Source organism: Rhinatrema bivittatum, chromosome 2, assembly GCF_901001135.1.
Source record: "Rhinatrema bivittatum chromosome 2, aRhiBiv1.1, whole genome shotgun sequence".
Lineage (NCBI taxonomy): Eukaryota > Metazoa > Chordata > Amphibia > Gymnophiona > Rhinatrematidae > Rhinatrema > Rhinatrema bivittatum.
Genome location: NC_042616.1, coordinates 659,943,339 through 659,965,791, shown reverse-complemented (window position 1 = coordinate 659,965,791; position 22,453 = coordinate 659,943,339). Strand labels below are relative to the sequence as shown.

Here is a 22,453-nt window from a genome sequence, read left to right as displayed (position 1 = left end):
TTTCCCACCACCGAGGTGAGGCTATAACTGGCCTGTAGTTTCCAGCCTCCTCTCTGCTCCCACTCTTGTGAAGCGGGACCAGCACCGCTTTTCTCCAATCACTCTGCACCACTCCCGTTTCTAGTGATCTATTGAACAGGTCACGCAGCGGACCTGCCAGCACATCTCTGAGTTCCCTCAGTATCCTGGGATGAACCTCATCAGGCCCCATGGCTTTGTCCACTTTCAGTTTTCCCAGCTCTTCCCACACACTCTCCACTGTAAATGGAGTTACATCTACTCCGCTCCCCTCCAGTTCCTTGTTAACTAGTGACGGTCCTTCTCCTGGGTCCTCTTTAGTGAACACCGAACTGAAGTAATCATTTAGTATTTTCTGCCATTTCTTTGTCTCTCTTTACACATTGATCCTTTTCACCTTTCAATTTCACTATACCACTTTGAACTTTTCTCCTTTCTCTGATGTATCTGAAAAATGTTTTGTCACCTCTGTTTACCTCTTTGGCAATCCTTTCTTCTGCTTGACTTTTTGCCGTCTTGATTACTTTTTTCATTTCCCTCAGTTGTACCTGATATTCTTCTTTGTGCTCCTCCCTTTGGGATCCTTTATATTTCTTGAACTCTGTTCTTTTAGCTTTTATTTTGTCAGCCACCTCCTTTGAGAACCATATAGGTTTCATTTTTCTTTTGCTTTTCTTTACTTTTCTAACATATAGATTAGTTGCTTTGATAATTGCTCCTTTTAGTTTGGTCCACTGTTGATCCACATCTCTCTTGTTCTCCCAGCCTTTTAGTGCTTCCTCCAGGTACTTCCCCATTTCATCAAAGTCCATGTTTTTGAACTGCAAAACTCGGGTCTTCGTGCTTCTTCTATGTATCCTTTGTGTGATATGAAACCATACTGTTTGATGATCACTGGTGCTGAGGTGGGGCACCCACATGGACATCAGAGACATTATCTCCATTAGTGAGCACTAAATCGAGTATAGCTCCCTCTCTCGTGGGTTCCGTTACCATTTGTTTGAACAGAGCCCCTTGCAGGGCATCCACTATCTCTCTACTATTGTTAGATTCTGCTGAAGGGATTCTCCAGTCTACATCCGGCAGACTAAAATCTCCAACAATCACTACTTCTCCCTTCTTTCCCATCTTTTGGATGTCTTCAACCAGATCTCTGTCAAGCTCTACCATATGATTTGGAGGCCTGTAAACTTCTCCAATAAAAATGGATGTCCCATCATCTTTTTTTTAGGTTGGCCCATAGTGCTTCTTCTTTGTCCCATCTTCCTTCCAGTTCAGATGCTTGGATATTGTTTCTGACATAAAGAGCCACTCCTCCCCCTTTCCTGTCCTCTCTGTCCTTCATTAACAAGAAGGACAGAGAAGGGGAGAAGAAGAAAATATACTTCCTCTCCCCTTAACAAGGGTGAGGAAGTATATTTTCTGTAGGAAAAGAGAGGCGCACAAATATGATTGTCCTGATTCTTCTTCCTTAACAAGTTTTTCCTTTTTCTTTTACCATATCCCCTCACCTTAAACCTGTTAGGGTCAGAGAAGCTCTTGCTCTGCTATGATGATGAAGATCAGAAGAAGCAGAGGATAATTCTTCGAGTGTGTACGCATATAAAGAGGGAGTGATTCCTTTTCTAACTCGCCTTAGCTGACCAGGGAGAGGAAGTATATTTTCTGTAGGAAAAGAGAGGCGCACAAATATGATTGTCCTGATTCTCCGTCAACAAGCAGGGCTGGATTAGCCCAAATCAGCTTTAAATTTCCCAGTAATAGGAAGATTCTGAGCCCAGATTTTTAGCAGGCTTTGTCTGCTGAGGCTCTATTTTGTCTATACCCTTGATTCTGTTGCAGCCATTTCAAAGTTTAATTTTGCTTTAGCTTTAAAACGTCTTTCATTCATTACTTTGCTGAAATATTGAGCATTTGTTTCTAATTTAAATCATTATTTTGTGTTTCTAAAAAATAAAGTTGGAGGAAATGTGGACTGGAAGCAAATTGCAAGTATTCAAGAATCTATAGGAGAAACTAGTTCACAAAGTGTGGTCGTGGCTGTAGACAGGTATGTATCACATTCTGTCATTTCCTTATCTCAGCGACAAAATTTGCATGGCATTGTTAGCTTGATAGCAAAGTATCCTTTCCTATGCTTTTTCTTATAGGTAATGGACTGATATTTATTTATTTTAATTAAAAAAAACAAAAGAGATGAAGGAAAGCAGGGGATTAAATTGAGTGCTAGCAAACATATTTTAGATAATTCAGATGACAGGTTAAATGAGCAACATTTTTTTTTTCATTTTCTTAATTTTTGAGGAGATAAATCTAGATTGTTTGAAAGTTAGCCATCACCAACATTGTAAATCAAAGTGAATCAGCGCTACTCTGCTGGCCCTTACTAGAACCTAATGCAGGCATCAGACTGATACATGTAAGACATAAGTATATGAACCACTGAAAAGTAGGACTCTGGGGAGGAGACTTTTAAAACAGGGAATGTAACTGTAAGGAAAATCAGATACTTTTGATTTAAAAAAATGATTCAAATATAAATAAAACTGATTCTGACAAAAAGAAATTGAGAATAAGAAGACCAAAAGAGGCAAGAAATATTCAAGTTGATGCTGTAAAGAATCTAGATAGTTCTGCTGCTTTAAATGCCCTTTCATGAACAAACTCAGTAATAATGATTTGCTCATCTCTTGTTATTTCACTCTGGCAATTGCCTCCACATTAATTTATCAGCGGTGTTAGCTTGTTAGTATTAAATAATCAGGTGTTTTTAGTCTGTTCACTTTTTAAGAAACTTTTCTTCCATTTCTACAGTTGTGCTCATAAGTTTACATAGCCCTGGCAGAATTTGTAAGATGTGTAGCATTTTAAGAAAACATGAGTGATCAGACAAAACACTTCTGTTGTTTTTAATGTGTTTCAAATTAAACTATTATGCATCAACGTATAGCACAATCATTAAACAAAACACAGCAATAAAGAAAATAATAAAATGGTCCTGTTCAAAAGTTTGTGTACCCATAGTTCTTAATATCATGTTTTGCCCCATTTTGCTTCAATGATGGCTTACAGTCTTTTGTGATAGTTGTGAATGAGGCCCTTTATTTTCTCGTTTGGTAAAACTGCCCATTCCTCTTGGCAAAAAGCCTCCAGATCTGTAAATTCTTTGGATGTTTAGCATGAACTGCATGTTTAGAGTTCTCCCCAAAGTGGTTCAATGATGTTGAGGTCAGGAGACACTGAGGGTCACTCCTGAACTTTCACTTTATTCTGTTGCAGCAGCTGTAGGATCAACTTGGCCTTATGTTTAGGATCATTGTCATGTTGGAAAGTTCAAGTGCGCCCCTATGTGCAGCTTTTTGGCTGATGAATGCAAATTCTCCTCCAATATTTTTTGATAAGATCCTGCATTCATCCTTCTATCAATTTTGACTAAATTCCCTGTGCCACTGTAGCTCACACACCCCCCCAAACAGCAGAGATCCACCTCCATGCTTTATGGTAGGAATAGTGTGCTTCTCTTCATGGGTCTTGTTGACTCCTCTCTAAACATAACATTTATGGTTGTGACCATAAAGTTCAGTTTTGGTCTCATCACTCAAAATTATTTTGTTCCAGATGTGTTTTGAGGCTTCTCTAGGTGCTGTTTGGGCTGTTTCATGGCGTAGGTACAACAATGGTGTTTTTCTAGCAGCTCTACTATGCAGCCCATTTTTGTTCAAGTATCACCTTATTGTGCATGCTGAAACACCCACACCACTTTGTTTCAGATAAACCTGTATATCAGTAGAACTTGCTTGTGGTTTTTCTTTGAATCCTGACAAATTTTCTGGGCAGTTGTGTCTGAAATCTTTCTTGGTCTACCTGACCATGTTTGGTTTTAACAGAACCCATCATTTTCCACTTTTTGATCAGATTTTGAACAATACTGATTAACATTTTCAAATCTTTGAATATGTTTTTATATCCTTTTCCTGATTTATTATGTTGAACCACTTTTGCTTCCAGATCCTTTGACAATTCTTTTGCTTTCCCCATGCTTCAGTAATCATCCAAGTCGGTGTATCCTTGGATGAAATGCACAAGGGTTTTTCAAGGGCTAAGAAATTTGACTATTTGTACACAGACACTAATTAGAATCAAACAAGGCACAGGTGTAGATACCTACTCTTCATTGCCATTTCAACCTGGGTGTGCAAACAAGTGTATATTGGCTCAAACATTCATGAGTATTGTAACATTTGAACAGCACCATTTTATTAATGTCTTTATTGCTATGGTTTGTTTAATGATTGTGCTATTCTGTGATGCATAAAATAGTTTAATTTGAAGCACATTAAAAAAAAAACAGACATGTTTTATCTGATCATTCATGTTTTCTTAAAATGCTACACATCTTACAAATTCTGCTAGGGGTATGTAAACTAATGAGCACAACTATATGTAGTGCAAAGGAAGCGATTTCTAAATGGCATTAATGCATCAGTGCATGTTAAGTTAGCATTCGTGCACTTGCATTACCTTTACCACAAACGTTCCTGGCTTAATACAAGGAATATTTAAATGAGCAATGTAACATACAAATGCATGCAAAGCAGTTCATTAATATTCATAGGGATTACAGATTGCATCAATCCATGGGTTGATTTAAAAACTTAATTAGACCTCAGGAGGTTTAGTTAAGTGATTGCTTTAGCCCTTTGCAGCTAACATAGGGCAGAATGCCAACACAAGTGAGAAGTCTCTGATAGTTCAACAAAAATGAGAATCCCTCTTAGGCCTAACTCGTCAACTAATTGATTAGGGCTGATCCCACTACCAGCCCCACCTCTCTCCCTGCCATCAGAGATTTTAAAGTGGCTTAATAAATAGGCCTCTTAGTTTGCTGAGAAAATATCCTTAAAGCAGGTGCATCTTTTTAATTTTCTCATTCTCTTGGATGGGTGAAGACCTGCCATCCATAAGATACGGTGTAGGTCTGGTCTTTGAGGGCAAGCAAATCTGATTTCAGGATATCCACAATGAATATTAATTTAGCATGCTTGCATACATTTAGTTAGTGAGCCATGTTGCTTTACATATTTTAGCTACATTCGACACCAGACTTGTTTTCATCCCTCAAAGTCTGGATTTATATATCCTTGGCCTAGATTGTTGAAGAATTATAATAGCTTGTAAGACTCAAGAAAATAGTTCTGCTAGAGAACTGCAAACCTTTAACAATACAGCCCAAAAGTCAAAAGTAAGACAAAGTACCAAAAAAGAGATGTGAATGCACAACATTCAATAATCTGCATAAATGCTGCAAGGTAGCAGCAAGCCAGTGACGCACATAGTATGTTGCAGCGACAGGCAGATTTCTCAGTCGTCTCAAACCTCTCAAATATCTGGTTTTTTTAATATATTTTTTATAGCAAGTAAAAATATTTAATGTCCAAATTTTCTGCAATTGTTTTAAAATTCCCTTGTATTCTCAAGACTTGTTATCCCCAGTATGTTACATTTGAACCAATCGTTTATTTAAAGCTCGGTATCACTTAATCTATGATGTTCAATCATCATATGAGATTAGTCAGTGTTTCATCCAGTGAATGAAAAGATAGCGTCTCCTATCTGCTATATATTTGTAGTGCAGAAGCAGAATGTTTTCAATTAAGCTTGTGGTCTGGCCTACATGCTTGTGATAGGTGAACACTTTGTGATTTTATATATATATATATATATATATATATATATATATATATATATATATATATATATATATATATATATATATATATATATATATATGAAAAATAACTGGTTACTGGCAAAATTGTGTTAGAGATAGATATTTATATCACATGCAGTTCTTAGCTGATAAGAAACGTAGCATGCTGTGTTTTCATTTTCTTACAAATGGGTTAGGTATGCTACTGTCCTTTGTTTTTCTTGGAAGCAATTATGAATCATATATAACAAATATAGTTCTAGATTTTTCATTCTGCTATAAATATAGCAGAATGAAGAGCTGCGGCCAGAAAAGGGGTGGGGGGATGATAGTGTGCACACGGCTGCATTGCGGCGGTGCATTTTTGCTCGCCGCGATTGCAGCCACGTGCACACTTTTGCCCTTACCCGCAGCACTACCGGGATCAAAATTTTTGTATCCCCGCTCTAACCCCTCCCCTTTCCCTTATTTTAATTTTAACATTGCAATGCGGTTAACGAGTGCATTAGGGAGGTATCGCATGAGATAAGGCCCTAATGCACGCAATAACGGCCCATCATGTTTTGAAAAATGACCCTGATAGATAGCTGTGATATTTTCACCAATATGCAGTAATGTAGAATAGTGATACTGTCATCTTATTGGAGTGTTTAGTAGCAAACAGTCTTTATTATTAACAGTGTGATAACTAAGTGACTGTGTTATAGAATTTTGGAAATTATGTTTTCAGACTTTTTCTTCTAAACATTAAATTGTCAATTTTGCAGAATTTTTACAGGCTCTACAAGATTGGATGGCAATGCAATTGGTGAGTTTTAGAAATATTCTATTAGCTGTCATAATACCTCCTCTTTTTTTTTCATTAAGCTTAGATAAAAATACTTTACTGAATCTTTCTTGTTCTTTCAGTGGATTTTGTTCGCTGGCTTTGCGCTGTGTCTATGGATGAACTGCTGTCCCCCACACATCCTCGTATGTTCAGCTTGCAGAAGATAGTAGAAATATCGTATTACAATATGGGCCGTATAAGACTGCAGTGGTCTAGAATTTGGGAAGTCATTGGGGATCATTTTAATAAGGTATATTTTGTAGTATGCACAGTTTTTATATATATATATATATATATATATATATATAAAAATAAAAAATAAAGGCAATATGTTGTTTCCACCTGTGCTGTTGCTATTATATGCAAAAAAGACCCCCAAAGTGAAACTTAGGGGTTATGAAGTATGATTGAGGGAGACATGCGGCTATAAGACGGTGAAGCATTTGTACAAACCGGTAATGGTAGCGGACAGCCGGGATAGTTTTTGAACAAAACTCATACGCTACAAGGTTTATCCCGTGGTGTTCATGATAGCGCAATACTGAAGAGTTAGTTGAGCGTCTGAAGCATGACTCCATTTTAGAGATTGGGAATTTCAACATATAACAAGGTGTGATTCTAGGGGGCCCAAAGACCCCAGAGAGATACATAGTTGATACACGTGGAGGCTGGCTTTTGACTTCACAGAAAGGCGCATACTCGTATTCGGGAGTTTTTTTGTTCGTACAAAATAACGGGAGCCACTGAGCCAGAGTGAATCGAGCGAGCTTTTTCTGATCCACTCCTTTTTGTTCAGAAACATAAGGTGGAAGTGATAATTTCCTGTTGATGTTTGATCTCATCAAGTAAATACCCCTGAAGAAGCCAGGTTGGCGAAACGAGGTCCTTGTTGGGATAGAAGATAAAACCATCTGAATGGAATACACCACTGATAAAGAAGATAGAAGTGTGATTTGAGAATTTTAAGAGTTAAAATTATATAATCTACAGTGGTGTTTCCATTATAAATAGACCAACTACAACATTAATACATTTGGGTGATGTAAAGTCCATTAAGGGTAAGATTGAGGTAAGAAGTAGGACAGTGTTGAGGGTTATGATTATTTGGGCTTAAGATAATATCCAGTGGTAATTGTTAATATGTGGAGATAAAGTAAACAATGATGTATCAGGGATTGATATTGATTTTATGTAAAAACTGATAAATTTACATTTTCATTGAATTTTCAATAAAGCAATAACAATTTTAGGAAAAACAATATTTTTTGTATGACTAATTGATAAATGAGAGTGCTTTTTTCTCTTTCCCCTAAGTTTCACTTTGGGGGTCTTTTTTGCATATATATATATATGATAAGTGCTAAAAGGCATGTTTTTACATCTATGATTAGATTGTTAAATGTGCAGTACAATTAATAAAAATTGTTTTTCTATGTTTGGTTTACAGTAGAATTGTTTATTTCTAAAGTGTAAAAAAAAACTTACAAAGTCCTTTTCTCAGGGAACATTTTTTATAACACGTAATTAATATAGGATTTATTTATGATAATGTTCAGACAAGAATAAAAGTTAATTCACTGTTAAATCAGTGTTGAACCTGGCCCAGCAAATCATACTGATATCAGGTGCATTTGTTGTTTTCAATCAAAGCAACTCTGGATGCAGCCAAGAGCGGTACAAAAGTACCACAATCCCAGTGGCTATGGGGGTTTTGGGCTGTGCCTGGTGGAGTGGGAGGATTTGGATTAGGTTTGTGGGGAGAGGGATTATTAGGTTTGTGGGGAGAGGCCGATAATTTTTTTTTTTTTTTGAGAAATCGTGGTTGGTTGGGGGGTTTACAGTCTTTTGGGGGAGGCCAGAGGGGACTCAGGCACAATGACCAATATTGGTTTCACTCATTTAGTGAGGGTGGGGGATTGGGCCGAGAGGCCCGCAAGATATTTTTTTTTTCTGCCACTTAGCTGGCCAGTATTTTGAATGTAGCTGGTTACAGTACATATATCCAGGTACACATATCCAGAAAACTTTAAACCTAATCAGTTATATTCAAACATAGCTATGCAGGGATTCAAGTTATCCAGGTAAAATTACCCAGATAACTTTAGCTGAATATATTCAGCAGCAGATGTCTCCTGCTGAATATTCAGCTGCAGGTATCAGCATAACTGTACCCAGATAACTTAGCTGTTTGCCCACTTACTGAATGTAGACCTCAGTATTTTCAGGAAACGATATAACGATTGCATTATTCTCATTCTGTTTCAACATCGCTCAGATTATCACAATTTTGCTTCTGTTCTGCTAGGTTGGCTGCAATCCCAATGAAGATGTAGCTATTTTTGCTGTAGACTCCCTCAGGCAATTGTCAATGAAATTCTTAGAAAAAGGAGAACTTGCTAATTTCCGATTCCAAAAGGATTTCCTCAGGCCATTTGAACACATAATGAAGAGAAACAGGTAAGAATCAGCAATTAACTGAATTGGAAAAATCATAACTTCCCGCTGTGTTTCTCTTCAATTTTTGTGGCGTAATAGATTTGACAGGTCATCACTACTACATTAAATAGTTAAATTGTATGTACATATTATATTATATTTATTATTACTGTGTTAAATTGACATCCGGTTTTATTGTTCCTTATGTTCTACAGTTCTATGTAAAGCCCCCTTCCGCTGTTGGGCAGTTCATCGTTTTATGTAAACCGGAGTGATTTGTAATTCCCACAAGAACTTCGGTATATAAAAATTAAATATAAATAAATAAATAAATAATAAGTTACCCTTTTTTTTCCGTCTATAAGCAGGCTGAATTAGCCCTACTATTTGTGCGATGTCACCGGCGCACTCAAACGGACACTTTTCTCCAAGATTCAGTCTTTGTGTGCTGCGCCTGCACGGCACTTCCCGCGTGTAGTGCGTGATCACTCTTCAATTACTATTTTTACGTGCTCAGGCATGGACATTTTTTTCTCACTATCTCTTCAAGAAACTTTTGATTCATGCTAGCAACTATCAAACAGCAATTTCAAGTGCTAAAATGGCCTCGAAAAAAAAACGGTTTCAAATATTGTCAGTGCAGACACATAATGATCATAACTGACGATCATAATTATTGTTATATTTGCCTGGGCCCGGACCATAACCAAGCGTCATGCAGGGACTGCGGACGCATGTCCCCCAGAGACAGAGGGCTGTGATAATTGCCAGCCTCCAGGAGAGACATTCACCAATTTCAGGATCTTATGCGCCCACTCCAGGACGTTCAATTGTCCCCGGGCCTACAAACAAAATTTCATAAAGTGCCTAGGCGTCCATCTTCTGTAGAACCAAGGCCCAAGAAACATCGCTCTGACTTGGAACATCAAAAGGTAAAATCCGTACAAGTCCCGCATAAACCTGACACAGCTGCGCCATCTGCACCGCAAAACATTCGATGCACAATGCAGGATCCAAAAGGAGCATTGATAGCAGGTGCTGCACTGAGATCGCATGACACATCAACGCCATCAAATGCTCACAAAATGAAGCACTCTGCCTCGGCACATATGGCATCGCACTCCACCAAACACGAATCATCGGCACAGTTGCACCACCCGGCTCACAACGCATCGTCTCATTCGCGCCATCACAATGCCTCTGCGTTGCACGAGGGACGTTCATCGATGCATACGTCGTCCAAACAAAAATTCACAAAATACTGATCATCAGTCCCAAATACACCATAAAACCAGAAGATCACCATCCAGATCCCAACTCACTAGAGATCCCATTCTGGATATCCTGTCGCATCCTTCTTGGGTATCCCCTCCGAAGCCACTTTCCATTAGCTCAGGTTCCTTGCAAAGTAACCATTCAGAGTGCTCGGGATTATCCTTTTGTTCTCACTGGGAAAGATGAAATCTCCAAGAAGAACTTTCTCCAAGACAACTTCCCCCTCTGGAAGAGCAAGGTTCTTGGGCACCTCAACCTTCATCAGAAATACTAACGAGGGAATAAACCACCAAAAGGCGTCTTCCCATTCTCCCTACATAAATCCGCAATGGCCAAAGCATCACGAGGATGTAAACACGTCTCATTCATGAGACGCCATTAACCAGATGTCTTCCATTATAACAAACCTGTTCTCATCCTTACATCCACAAGTATCACCACCTCATTTTTCAGATCCAGCAGGTAATGCTCCTCCACACACCTCCCCTAAGTCCCTCATGGATCTGTACTTGGACCAATGCTTTTTAATATATTTATAAATGATCTGGAAAGGGGTACAATGAGTGAGGTGATCAAATTTGCGGATGGCACAAAATTATGTAGGGTAGTTAAATCTCAAGCGGATTGTGATGAATTGCAGGAGGATCTTGCAAGACTGGAAAATTGGGCTTCCAAATGGCAGATCAAATTTAACATGGACAAGTGCAAAGTGATGCTTATAGGGAAAAATAACCCTTGATGTAGTTACACAATGTTAGGTTCCATCTTGGGAGCTACCACCCAGGAAAGAGATCTAGCATCTTAGTGGATAATAGATTGAAATCGTCGGCCCAGTGTGCTGTAGCGATCAAAAAAGCAAACAGAAAGGAATTATTAAGAAGGGAATGGAAAATAAAATGGAGGATGACATAATGCCTCTGTATCGCTCCATGGTGAGACCACACCTTGAATACTGTATGCATTTCTGGTCACCGCATCTCAAAAAGGATATAGCTGCACTGGAGATAGTGTAGAGAAAGATGACCAAAATGATAAGGGGCATGGAACAGTTGCCCTATGAGGAAAGGCTAAAGCAGTTAGGGCTGTTCAATTTGGAGAAGAGAAGATTGAGAGGGGATATGATAGAAGTCTACAAAATCATGAAAGGACTTGAACAAGTTAATGTAAATCAGTTATTTACTCTCTCAGATAATAGAAGAACCAGGGGGCACTCCATGAATTTAGCAAGTAGCTCATTTAAAACCAATAAAAAAAATTATTTTTCACTCAGTGCATAGTTAAGCTCTGGAATTCATTGCCAGAGGATGTGGTTACAGCAGTTAGTATAACTGGGTTTAAAATAAGTTCCTAGAGGATAAATCCATAAACTGCTATGACAGTAATTAATAAGCACTAGTAGCTTGTGATCTATCTAATGTTTGGGTACTTGCCAGGTATTTGTGACTTGAATTAGCGACTGTTGGAAACATGATACTGGGCTTGATGGACCGTTGGTCTGACCCTGTATGGCATATCTTATGATCTTGTGTTATGAAAGTAAGGGCAAGGAGCATTTGCCTCAGTCAATACCTCTAGATTTCCCGGAGGACCGTTCCCCAGAAGGCTTTACTGGTATACCATCTGATCTGCCAGAGGAACTTCCTGACCATTCCTTTCCGCCAGAAGACCTCATGTATTCTCGCTTTATCGAGAAATTGGGAAACCTCCTGGGAGTAGAAATCCTAAAGCTACTGGACCCTAGGGAAGAAGTATTCGGAATTCTGAAAATTCTGGATGTTCCTGCTGAACCATCAGCGCTACCATTGCACAAACTGTTAGACTCCGTTCTCTCAAAAACTTGGGAGTCGCCCCAATCAATTCCTCCTGTTTCTAGAAAACTGGATTTGAAATTCATATTGCAAAAGTCTATAGTCTATGGAGTGGTTCAGCTTCCCCATGCGTCTGTGATCGTGGAGTCAGCAATGAAGCGAGCAAAGAAGACCAAGTTAGATTCATCAATTCCCCCCAATAAAGGATCACAGAATTCTTGATGAATACACCAAAAAGTCATTTCAAAGTGAGATGCTTACTTCTCATATATAACAGCATCAATTTTACATTGTCCAATACCTCTATGAATCCCTTAAATTGCTAAAATCTTTTCTTAGTATGGTGTCAGGACAACCAGTTACATCTCAACTGTTTTATGATATGGAAGAAGGTCTGCACATTTACAAAGGGCAGTATATGAATCCTTCGAAACATCTTCTAGAACTTCAGCCACAGCCATTGTGGCTCGATGCATGGCGTGGCTCCGTTCTAGCTCCATCAGAGAAGACATCCACAAAAAACTAGCAAATCTTCCTTGTGTAGGGGACAATTTATTCTGAGAAAAATTCAAAGATACAGTAGCACAATTAAAAGAGCAAAATGTAGCAGTCCAGTCTCTCTCAAGATCCTTAGATCCTCAGTCTTCAATACGACATTACTACCGGTGAAAGCCTTTTTACTATCAAAGAAAGCCATACAAAACTTACATACCATATAGAGCGCAGCAATTTCTATCATACCAATTACCACGATCACAGCCCCAATCAACTCAACCTAGACCCCTCCAGAGGGACAGAAAACAGCAAAAACCATCTCAAACGTCTCTTCAAAAGCCTCCTCCATCTTTTTGAAGATGTTTCAGTCACAGTTGGGTTCCCCAGTCGGGGGAAGAATTCAGAATTTTTATGCAGATTGGAGCAAAATCACTATGGATCAATGGGTACTCTGAATTGTATACGAGAGATACCATCTCAATTTCCTATCCAAACCTCATCTTCCTCGCCTCACTACCACGATGAGGGATGTTTCCAATATACATCTTCTAGAGCGGCAGGTACAGATTTTGCTTCAGCAACAAGCAATCCAAGTGATCCCAAAGAACAAAATTAATTGAGGTTTTTACTCCTAATGCTTCCTCATTCTGAAATGCTCAGGGGATCTCTGCCCCATTCTAGACCTTCACTCCCTGAACAAGTTCTTTGGGAAAGAGAAATTCAAGATGACATCCCTCAAGTTGGTCCCCTTTCATAGAGGAGAATGATTGGATGTGTTCTCTGAACCTCAGGGATGCATACACTCACATCCCGATACACTCCTCCTGTTGGCAGTTCCTGTGCTTCCAAGTGAACTCCATACACTACAAAGGTCTGACCTTTGTTCTTTCCTTCGCTCCCAGAGCTTTCACCAAGTGCCTGGCTGTGGCAGTAGCCCATTTGAGATGGCAAGGAATTTGACTATTCCCTTATCTAGATGATTGGCTAATAGTTTCCCCTGACCCAATCTCCTTGTCTCAACAATTAGAGATGACAGTCTCATGTCTAGAGTCTCTGGGTTTCCTTATCAGGTATGAGAAGTCGGTACTCAAATGACTCAGATTCTTCAGTTCTTAGGGGCAAGATAAACACTGTCAAATCTCGTGCATTCCTTCCCCAGGAGAGGATTGATCGAATTCATCAACTAGGTACAGACTTACTTTTAGAGTCAAAGGTCACTGCCCACCAATCCTGGTTCTTCTGGGTCACTTGGTGGCTGCCATTCACATAGTTCCTCTCACTCACCTACATTTGTGTCGCCTTCAGTGGGGATTAAAATCACAGTGGATTCAATTTCTCCAACCAGTGCCCAGAGTGGTGATAGTGTTGGAATCCATGGCAAAAGTCATTCGTTGATGGTTAAAGCCAGAAGTTCTGACAGTGGGATCTCCTCTTCGAGAATGATCCCACAGCTTCATCCTCACAACAGATGCATCTACACAGGGTTGGGGAGCACATCTCTAAATTACAAGACACAGGATCTTTGGACACAAATCGAAAAGACGTATCCAATAAACCTGAAACTCAGAGCCATGAAGTATGCACTAAAAGCTTTTACACATCTTTTATGAGGTCACACCCTCATGATACACATGGATAATTAAGTCGCAATGTTTTAAATAAACAAGCAAGACGGGTCAGGTTCCTGGATTCTTTGCAGGGAGGCAGTTTGGATTTGGAAATGGGCTCTCATAAACAGTAATGTTGAAGGCAACTTATCTACCGGGGATAGCGAACACATTAGCTGATCGTATCAGCAGAATATTTTATCCCCACCAATGGTCGCTCAACCAATCAGTACCAACCAAATTTTCCTACATTGGGACTGTCCTTGGATAGACCTTTTCACAACAGAACAAAATCGAAAGGTTCAACAATTTTTCTCAGTACGCTCATCAGGTTCATGCAGAATGCCTTCCTGATGTCATGGACTCGAGGTCTCCTTTATGCATTTCCTTCAATCCCTTTAATCTCAAGAAAAGTTCAGGAGTTGATTCGGGAAAACTCTCACATGATACTCATAGCACCTGCATGGCTGAGATAACCCTGGTTCTCTTATCTAGTACAGTACTCTGAAACCATACCTTGGGATCTTGGTCAAGACTCAAACCTGCTGACTCAAGAGGGGGGCACTCTCCTTTCACCCTCTTCATTCCTCCCTCCACCTAACAGCCTGGATGTTGAACGCAAGATCTTACAGGGTTTGACGCTTACAGCTGATATTCAACGGATCATAATAGCAACAAGAAAACCATCAACAAAGAAAAACTACTCCTTCAAATGGAAGAAATATGCCAGATGATGTCAAACACAGAGCATTCATCAATTCTTCTCGACACCTACAGAAATCCTCAGTTGCTTGCTTCATCTCTCCAAATCAGGCTTAGCTACTTCCTCAGTAAGAGTACACCTCAGTGCCATAGCAGCTTATCATGAAAGACATAATGGCTTACCATAGCCTCACATCCTTTAATATCTCGTTTCATGAAAGGACTTTTTAATCTTCATCCTCCAGTCCAGAAACCGCTTGAGTGTGCCGTTGGTGATGTCACCCAAATAGCATGGTTAATTCATCCTGCTATCTATGGAAAACACCGTTTATGGTAAGCAAACTTGCTTTTCTCACACTGCTTTATTGCATGGTTATTGTTTTTATTAACAAGGCAGAGCAGATTTGTAGCTTAGCAGTAATGTAAACCATTTATTTATAATTTAGGTCTCCAACCATTCGAGACATGGTTGTACGCTGTATAGCACAGATGGTTAACTCCCAAGCTGCTAATATTCGCTCAGGGTGGAAGAATATCTTCTCTGTGTTTCACTTGGCAGCATCTGACCAGGATGAAAGCATAGTGGAGCTTGCATTTCAAACGACAGGACATATTGTCAGTGAGTATTATGTATTATGAGTATCACTGTTGCACAAGTTAAAGAATGACTGGTTGCCTAACAAAAATGTAGAATGGAAATCAAAATAAATTGTGCTACAATTCTAGCTGTTAAGGAAAATTATTGGAGGAATACAGAGGATGTGTTACATTGCTTTGTATCGCTCCATTAAAACAATACAGAACATTCTTTTAATGTTCAAAAACATCTGTTCCCTGTACGTACCCGGATCAGTCCAGACTGTGGGTTGAGCCTCCTTTCCATCAGGTGGAGACAGACTAAAACTGAAAGGATATCCTATATGAGGACAGAGCCTATACTATAACCCTTCAGTATTTGTCTGTCTCCCACAGGTACAGCAGCTCACCCTTCAGTTCCCTGCTTTAGGCTAGTCAACCTTTCCCTTCTTTTCCTCGCAGATCAAGCAAGTACTTATTTTTTAGGAATCTTCTTCCTGTTAAAAAAAAAAAAAAGTTCTAAAGGACAGTTTTACCTTTTGTTCTGTGTGGGACACGGTTCTGTCTCCTGGCTCTTGCCGGACTCAGGGGTCTTTGCCCCTTGTGTGCTGCATAGCCGTGGTCCATAACCGCTTCCAGGTGAGGGCACAGAGTCTGGTGGTCCAGGTCTCGTCTCCCTCTCTTCTGGCTGCCGACAGGGTTTAGAACCCCACTGCTGTGCTCAGTCTGTAAAATAAATAAATAAATAAATAAATATAATAAATTAAACTTTGAAGATATATTTCTAAGTTAAAAGTATTCCCCTACTTTTTAACTTACTTACAGCAGTAGACCAAATTTTTTCTTCTTGTGGTCTCCGGAGGACTTGAACCGGCAGCCAGATAGGTAGTTGTCAGCAGGTCCGTCCGTCTGATGTAGATGGTACCCCGCCTCCGCTGGAGGGGGATGATCCCAGAGTCCTCTAGATGTTTCGCAGAGAGGAACTGGAGCCCCTTCTCCCCTTTGTCCTCCAGGAATTGGGGAAGGGCCCCCCGCGGACGCTCGCACAGCCTCTCTGCCCAAGGATATGGACCCGGTCCTGGCAGGAATCAGGGCTCCGACTTGCGCCTTCCCCTTTCATCCCAAGCACAAGCTGTTGCTCTTGTGGGAATGGGAAGCCCCTGAAGCGGGACTCCGGGTGGGGCGGGCTATGGATACGTTTTACCCTTTGCCCGAGGAATGTCTGGAAATTTTGAAAAGCCCCTCCATGGACTCCTCCGACTCTGCGGTCACGAAACATACCACCGGTGGAGGGTTCCACGGCTCTGAAGGATGCCCAAGACCGCAAGCTTGAAGCGCTAATGAAGCGTATTTTTGATGTCCTGGCGCTGAGGGTTCTTGCGACTATCTGCAACAGTCTCATGCTGCGGGCAGGTCTCAGGTGGATTCAACAGTTACTCAGCACCCAAGACCCTCCCGTTGGCAGAGTCGGAGCAGGCTGAGCGTCTCGAGGCTTTCGTCGCTTATGGGGCTGATGCGCTTTACGACCTCCTTCGAGTCCAGGCAAAGGCGATGGCCTCTGCGATCTCCACCAGTCGCCTCCTCTGGCTGCGTAATTGGTCAGCTGATCCGTCCTCCAAGGCCCAGCTGGGCACGTTGCCCTTCATTGGTAAGTTGCTTTTTGGTGAGGACCTTGAGAAGCTTATGGACTCCTTAGCGGATACTAAGGTCCATAAGCTCCCAGAGGACCGTCCGTAACCGTCCCGTTCCTTCAAGCCCTCTCTTCCTCATTCCGGGGTCAGAGACGGTATACGCCACGCGGACGGCGGGAGGGGGGGGGTTTCCTCGAGGGGTTATTCTTCTCGGTCTCAGTCTTGGTCACAACCTTTTCGTGGGCGTCAGCTCTTTCGCAAGGGCCAGCCCGCACGTCCCGCTCCTAAGCCTACCACACAATGAAGTTCAATTGCCTCATTCCTTGATCCCCTCCCTCGGCAGCCGCCACTTTTTGTTTTTCGAGGAATGGGTCAAAATCACGTTGGACCAGTGAGTCCTTGACTTTATTAGGGACGGGTACGCCTTCCAGTTTGTTTGCGACCTACCAGATCATTTTTTTATTTTCCCCATGCGGGCAGTCCAAGAGGGGCGCGATCGAACAAACCCTTGCCAGGCTCCTGCAGCGGGGCACGGTGGTCCAGTATTCTATTTACTTCGTTCCCAAGAAGGACGGGTCTTATCGCCCGATCTCAGACCTCAAGAGGGTCAACCGGGCCCTCAAAATTCCACATTTCCGCATGCAAACCCTGCGAGCGGTCATCACAGCGGTCCGCTCCAGAGAGTTCCTCACTTTTCTCGATCTTGCAGAGACATACTTCCATATTCCGATTCACCGCGACTACCAGAAGGATCTCCGCTTCCACGTACTCAACCAGGACTTCCAGTTTCGAGTGCTTCCCTTCGGCCTCACGACCGCGCCCCGCACCTTCACCAAGGTCATGGTGGTGGTGGCGGCGGCTCTTCGCCGGGAAGGAATCTTTGTTCATCCCTACCCGGACGACTGGCTAGTCCAAGCCAAGTCGGCGGCTCTTTGTCAACAGGCGGTGGATCGCGGGTTAGCTCTCCTTGCGTCTCTCGGGTGGACAGTGAATTTCTCAAAGAGCAACCTTCAACCCTCCCAGGAGTTAGAGTTCCTGGGGGCCCACTTCGACACCCGAGTGGGCAAGGTCTTCTTACGTCGTACGCGAGCTCTCAAGCTGATCGAGCAGATTCAGACTCTGATTTCACTGCCTTCCCCAATGGCCTGCAAGTCTTGGGATCCATGGCTTCCACCATTGAACTAGTCTCCTGGGCATTTGCTCATATGCGTCCGTTGCAGTAAGCCTTGCTATCCTGTTGGCAGCCGGTGTCGGAACAGTTCCACATGGTCCTTCCGTTCTTGGACGCCACAGTCGCCGATTTGCAGTGGTAGCTGTCGCTCCCCCATCTCCTTCAGGGAATGCTGCTCCAAACTCCACCACCGTGTCGTACATCAATCGCCAGGGAGGCACCCGCAGTCCCCTGGTGGCCCTAGAAGCCAGCCGTCTCTTCGCATGGGCAGAACGGCATCTGCAGTGCCTGGCGGCTTCCCACATCGCAGGCAAGGAGAATGTTCAAGCTGATTTCCTCAGCCGTCACTCGCTCGATCCGGGGGAGTGGGAACTCTCGGTCCCGGCCATGGATTTGATAGTGGACAGGTGGAGTCCCCCCCCCCCCCCCACCGCGACCTCCTGGCGACCCAGCGCAACTCCAAAGCCAATCGGTTCTTCAGCCACTGAAGGGAGCACGGCTCGGAGGGCGTGGATGCTCTGGCTCTCTCTTGACCGGCGGACGTCCTTCTGTAGGTGTTCCCCCCCGTGGCCCCTGGTGAGAAAAGTTCTCAGAAGACTAGAGTTCCACCGGGGACCTGTGGTTCTGGTAGCACCCAAGTGGCCACGAAGGCCGTGGTTCGCAGATCTCATCAACCTGGCGACGGACAGACCCCTCCAACTCTGTCATCTCCCTAGTCTACTTCTGTCTAGCGGCCTGGCTTTTGAATGGCAGGTGTAAGGGCTATAGGGAGGCGATCTTCTCTACCTTATTGCGGGCTCGAAAACAGTCGACTTCTCTGGCTTACGTGCATATCTGGAAGGCCTTTGAATCTGTCTGTTCGGAGTCGGGTGTCCCAGTGCACTCCGCCCCGGTATCCTTGGTCCTTTCTTTCCTTCAGAAGAGCCTCTCCAAGGGTTTTCCCTTCAGTTCTCTGCGCGTGCACCTCTCTGCTCTCGGCTCCCTCCTGGGTCGGGTAGACGGCCATCCCCTAGCGGGCCACCAGGACGTGATCCGATTCTCGAAGGGCGTCAAACATCTACGGTCGCCTTCTCGTCCCACTTGCCCATCATGGAGTCTTAACCTGGTCCTTTGGGGCCCTCTGTGCTGCTCCGTTTGAACCTCTCCGTCGCGCTATGTTAAAAGATCTTACGCTCAAGACTCTTTCTGGTCTGTCTCTCCTCCGCTCGGCGGATCTCCGAGGTTCAAGCGTTGCCCTGTCGGGAACCTTTCCTGCGTTTTTCTGATTCCGGAGTATCTCTCAAGACTGTCCCTTCCTTTTTGCCAAAAATTGTTACCAACTTCCATGTCAACCAGTCAGTAGAGCTCCCTGTTTTTTCCCCAGGGAAATTACAGGTACGACTGGCGGCGATCTCCGTAAGCTGGAATCCAAACGGGCTCTACTTCGCTATCTCCAGGTTAGCAATGACTTTCGGGGCTCGGACCATCTTTTTGTCCTCTGGAGTGGGCCCAATCGGGGAATGCCGGCGTCTAAGAACACTATTGCGCGGTGGTTTAAGGAAGCTATCTCCTCGGCCTATCTTTGTGCCAAGGTCTGGCGGTTCCCGAGGGCCTCAAGGCTCATTCGCTCCATTCTCAAGCTACTTCCTGGGTGGAGAGCCGATCGGTCTCCCCGCAGGACATTTGCAGGGCCGCCACATGGACGTCCTTGCATACCTTTGCTTGACACTACCGCCTGGATGTGCAAGCTCTGGTTTTTTGGTTCCTTTGGGCAGCAAGTGCTTCGAGGGGGACTGTCTCGGTCCCACCCGGTTTCGGGAAGCTTTGGTACATCCCACAGTCTGGACTGATCCGGGTACGTACAGGGAAAGGAAAATTAGTTCTTATCAGTTAATTTTCACTCCTGTAGTACCACGGATCAGTCCAGACGCCCTTCCCTATCTCTTCTGTCTTTCTTTCTGTCCTCTCGAAGCTTGTTTCTTGCAGATTTGCAGATTTTTATACTTCATTTTTGTGCAAGAATACTGAGCGATTACACCGGAAGCCTTGGTTGTTCAAGTACCAAGTATATGCAAGAGCGTATAGTCTTCAAATGTTTCCTTACATTGTTTTTACAGTTGCTCATTTGAGCTTTGTGGTTACTTGCTTGATCCTATTCGGGTTTTGTTATTTTCTGCTTTGACAATAGTTATACTGAAGGGTTATAGTATAGGCTCTGTCCTCATATAGGATATTCTTTCAGTTTTAGTCTGTCTCCACCTGCTGGAAAGGAGGCTCAACCCACAGTCTGGACTGATCCGTGGTACTACAGGAACGAAAATTAACAGGTAAGAACTAATTTTCCTTTTAAAAGGATACATTTTACAAGCTTTATAATTGTCTCATGAATGGTAGTGTTTCCACATCTTTTCAAGCTAGTGCAGTGGTAGGCAACTCCAGTCCTTGAGTAAACCAGACAGCTCTGGTGTTCAGGATATCCACAGTGAATATTCATGAGAGAGATTTGAATACAACGGAGGCAGTACATGCTTATTCATTGTGGCTATCCTAAAAATCCAGAATTAAGAACATAAGAACATGCCATATTGGGTCAAACCAAAGGTCCATCAAGCCCAGCATCCGGTTTCCAACAGTGGCCAATCCAGGCCATAAGAACCTAGCAAGTACCCAAAAACTACGTCTATTCGATGTTACTGTTGCTAATAATAGCAGTGGCTATTTTCTAAGTCAACTTAAGTAATGTACTTCTCCTCTAAGAACTTATCCAATCCTTTTTTAAACACAGCTTCACTAACTGCACTAACCACATCCTCTGGCAACAAATTCCAGAGTTTAATTGTGCGTTGAGTGAAAAAGAACTTTCTCCAATTAGTTTTAAATGTGCCACATGCTAACTTCTATTATCCGAAAGAGTAAATAAGCGATTCACATTTACCCATTCTAGACCTCTCATGATTTTAAGCACCTCTATCATATCCCCCCTCAGCCGTCTATTCTCCAAGCTGAAAAGTCCTAACCTCTTTAGTCTTCCTCATAGGAGAGCTGTTCCATTCCCTTTATCATTATGGTCGCCCTTCTCTGTACCTTCTCTATCGCAACTATATCTTTTTTGAGATGCGGCGACCAGAATTGTACACAGTATTCAAGGTGCGGTCTCACCATGGAGCGATACAGAGGCATTATGACATTTTCCGTTTTATTCACCATTCCCTTTCTAATAATTCCCAACATTCTGTTTGCTTTTTTGACTGCCGCAACACACTGAACCGATGATTTCAATGTGTTATCCACTATGATGCCTTGATCTCTTTCTTGGGTAGTAGCTCCTAATATGGAACCCAACATTGTGTAACTATAGCATGGATTATTTTTCCCTATATGCATCACCACCATCACTTATCCATATTAAATTTCATCTACCTTTTTGATGCCCAATTTTCCACTCTCAGGAGTTCTTCCTGCAATTTATCACAATCTGCTTGTGATTTAACTACTCTGAACAATTTTGTATCATCTGCAAATTTGATTACCTCACTTGTCGTATTTCTTTCCAGATCATTTATAAATATATTGAAAAGTAAGGGTCCCAATACAGATCCCTGAGCACTCCACTACTTTCCACTGAGAAAATTGTCCATTTAATCCTACTCTCTGTTTCCTGTCTTTTAGCCAGTTTGTAATCCACGAAAGGACATCGCCAACTATCCCATTACTTTTTACTTTTCCTAGAAGCCTCTCATGAGGTTTGTAGTACTCAAAGACTGAAGTTGTGTAGCCTCGGGTGGGCCCTGGCCTACCCACTTTGAGCTCAGTCCCACCCACTTAGAATTGACTGGCAGCCAGCGTAGGACCCCCCACGAACAGGCCAGGCGTGCCAGGTGTGCACATAGGTGGAGCAGCAAAGAGGGGAGGTGGCTCGGGAAGTCACAGGTGAACCCTGTCCCACTGGCAACCGAAGAGAGAAGGAGGGCCCATAAGGCCGCCAGTGGCTCCCATCCCACTGGCGGTCGGGAAGAGGATGAGGCCCAGGAGGCCACCGGTGGACTCCATCCCACTGACATCCGAGAAGAGAACCCCACAAGGAGAGAGCCCATTCCCCTACTCCTCGTGTGCCAGCTCTACAGAATTCCAAATTCTTGCTGCTATGCTCATGATCCACAAGATCAACATAGAGGAAGTGCTAGCTGCAAGAGTTTTGTATTGCACAGAAGCTCGC

At 42.6% G+C, this 22,453-nt stretch overlaps 1 protein-coding gene across 3 annotated transcripts in view; it reads left to right on the top strand.

Annotated features, from left to right (window-relative positions):
• ARFGEF1 (ADP ribosylation factor guanine nucleotide exchange factor 1) overlaps window positions 1-22,453 on the top strand; it is a 626,657-nt gene that overhangs the window by 456,999 nt on the left and 147,205 nt on the right. For all 3 annotated transcript variants that reach the window (XM_029591432.1, XM_029591431.1, XM_029591434.1), the window contains 5 exons: window positions 1,978-2,068; window positions 6,496-6,536; window positions 6,638-6,807; window positions 8,863-9,014; window positions 15,327-15,499. In XM_029591432.1, the coding sequence (XP_029447292.1) occupies window positions 1,978-2,068; window positions 6,496-6,536; window positions 6,638-6,807; window positions 8,863-9,014; window positions 15,327-15,499 (627 nt within the window). The remainder of the gene's footprint in view (window positions 1-1,977; window positions 2,069-6,495; window positions 6,537-6,637; window positions 6,808-8,862; window positions 9,015-15,326; window positions 15,500-22,453) is intronic.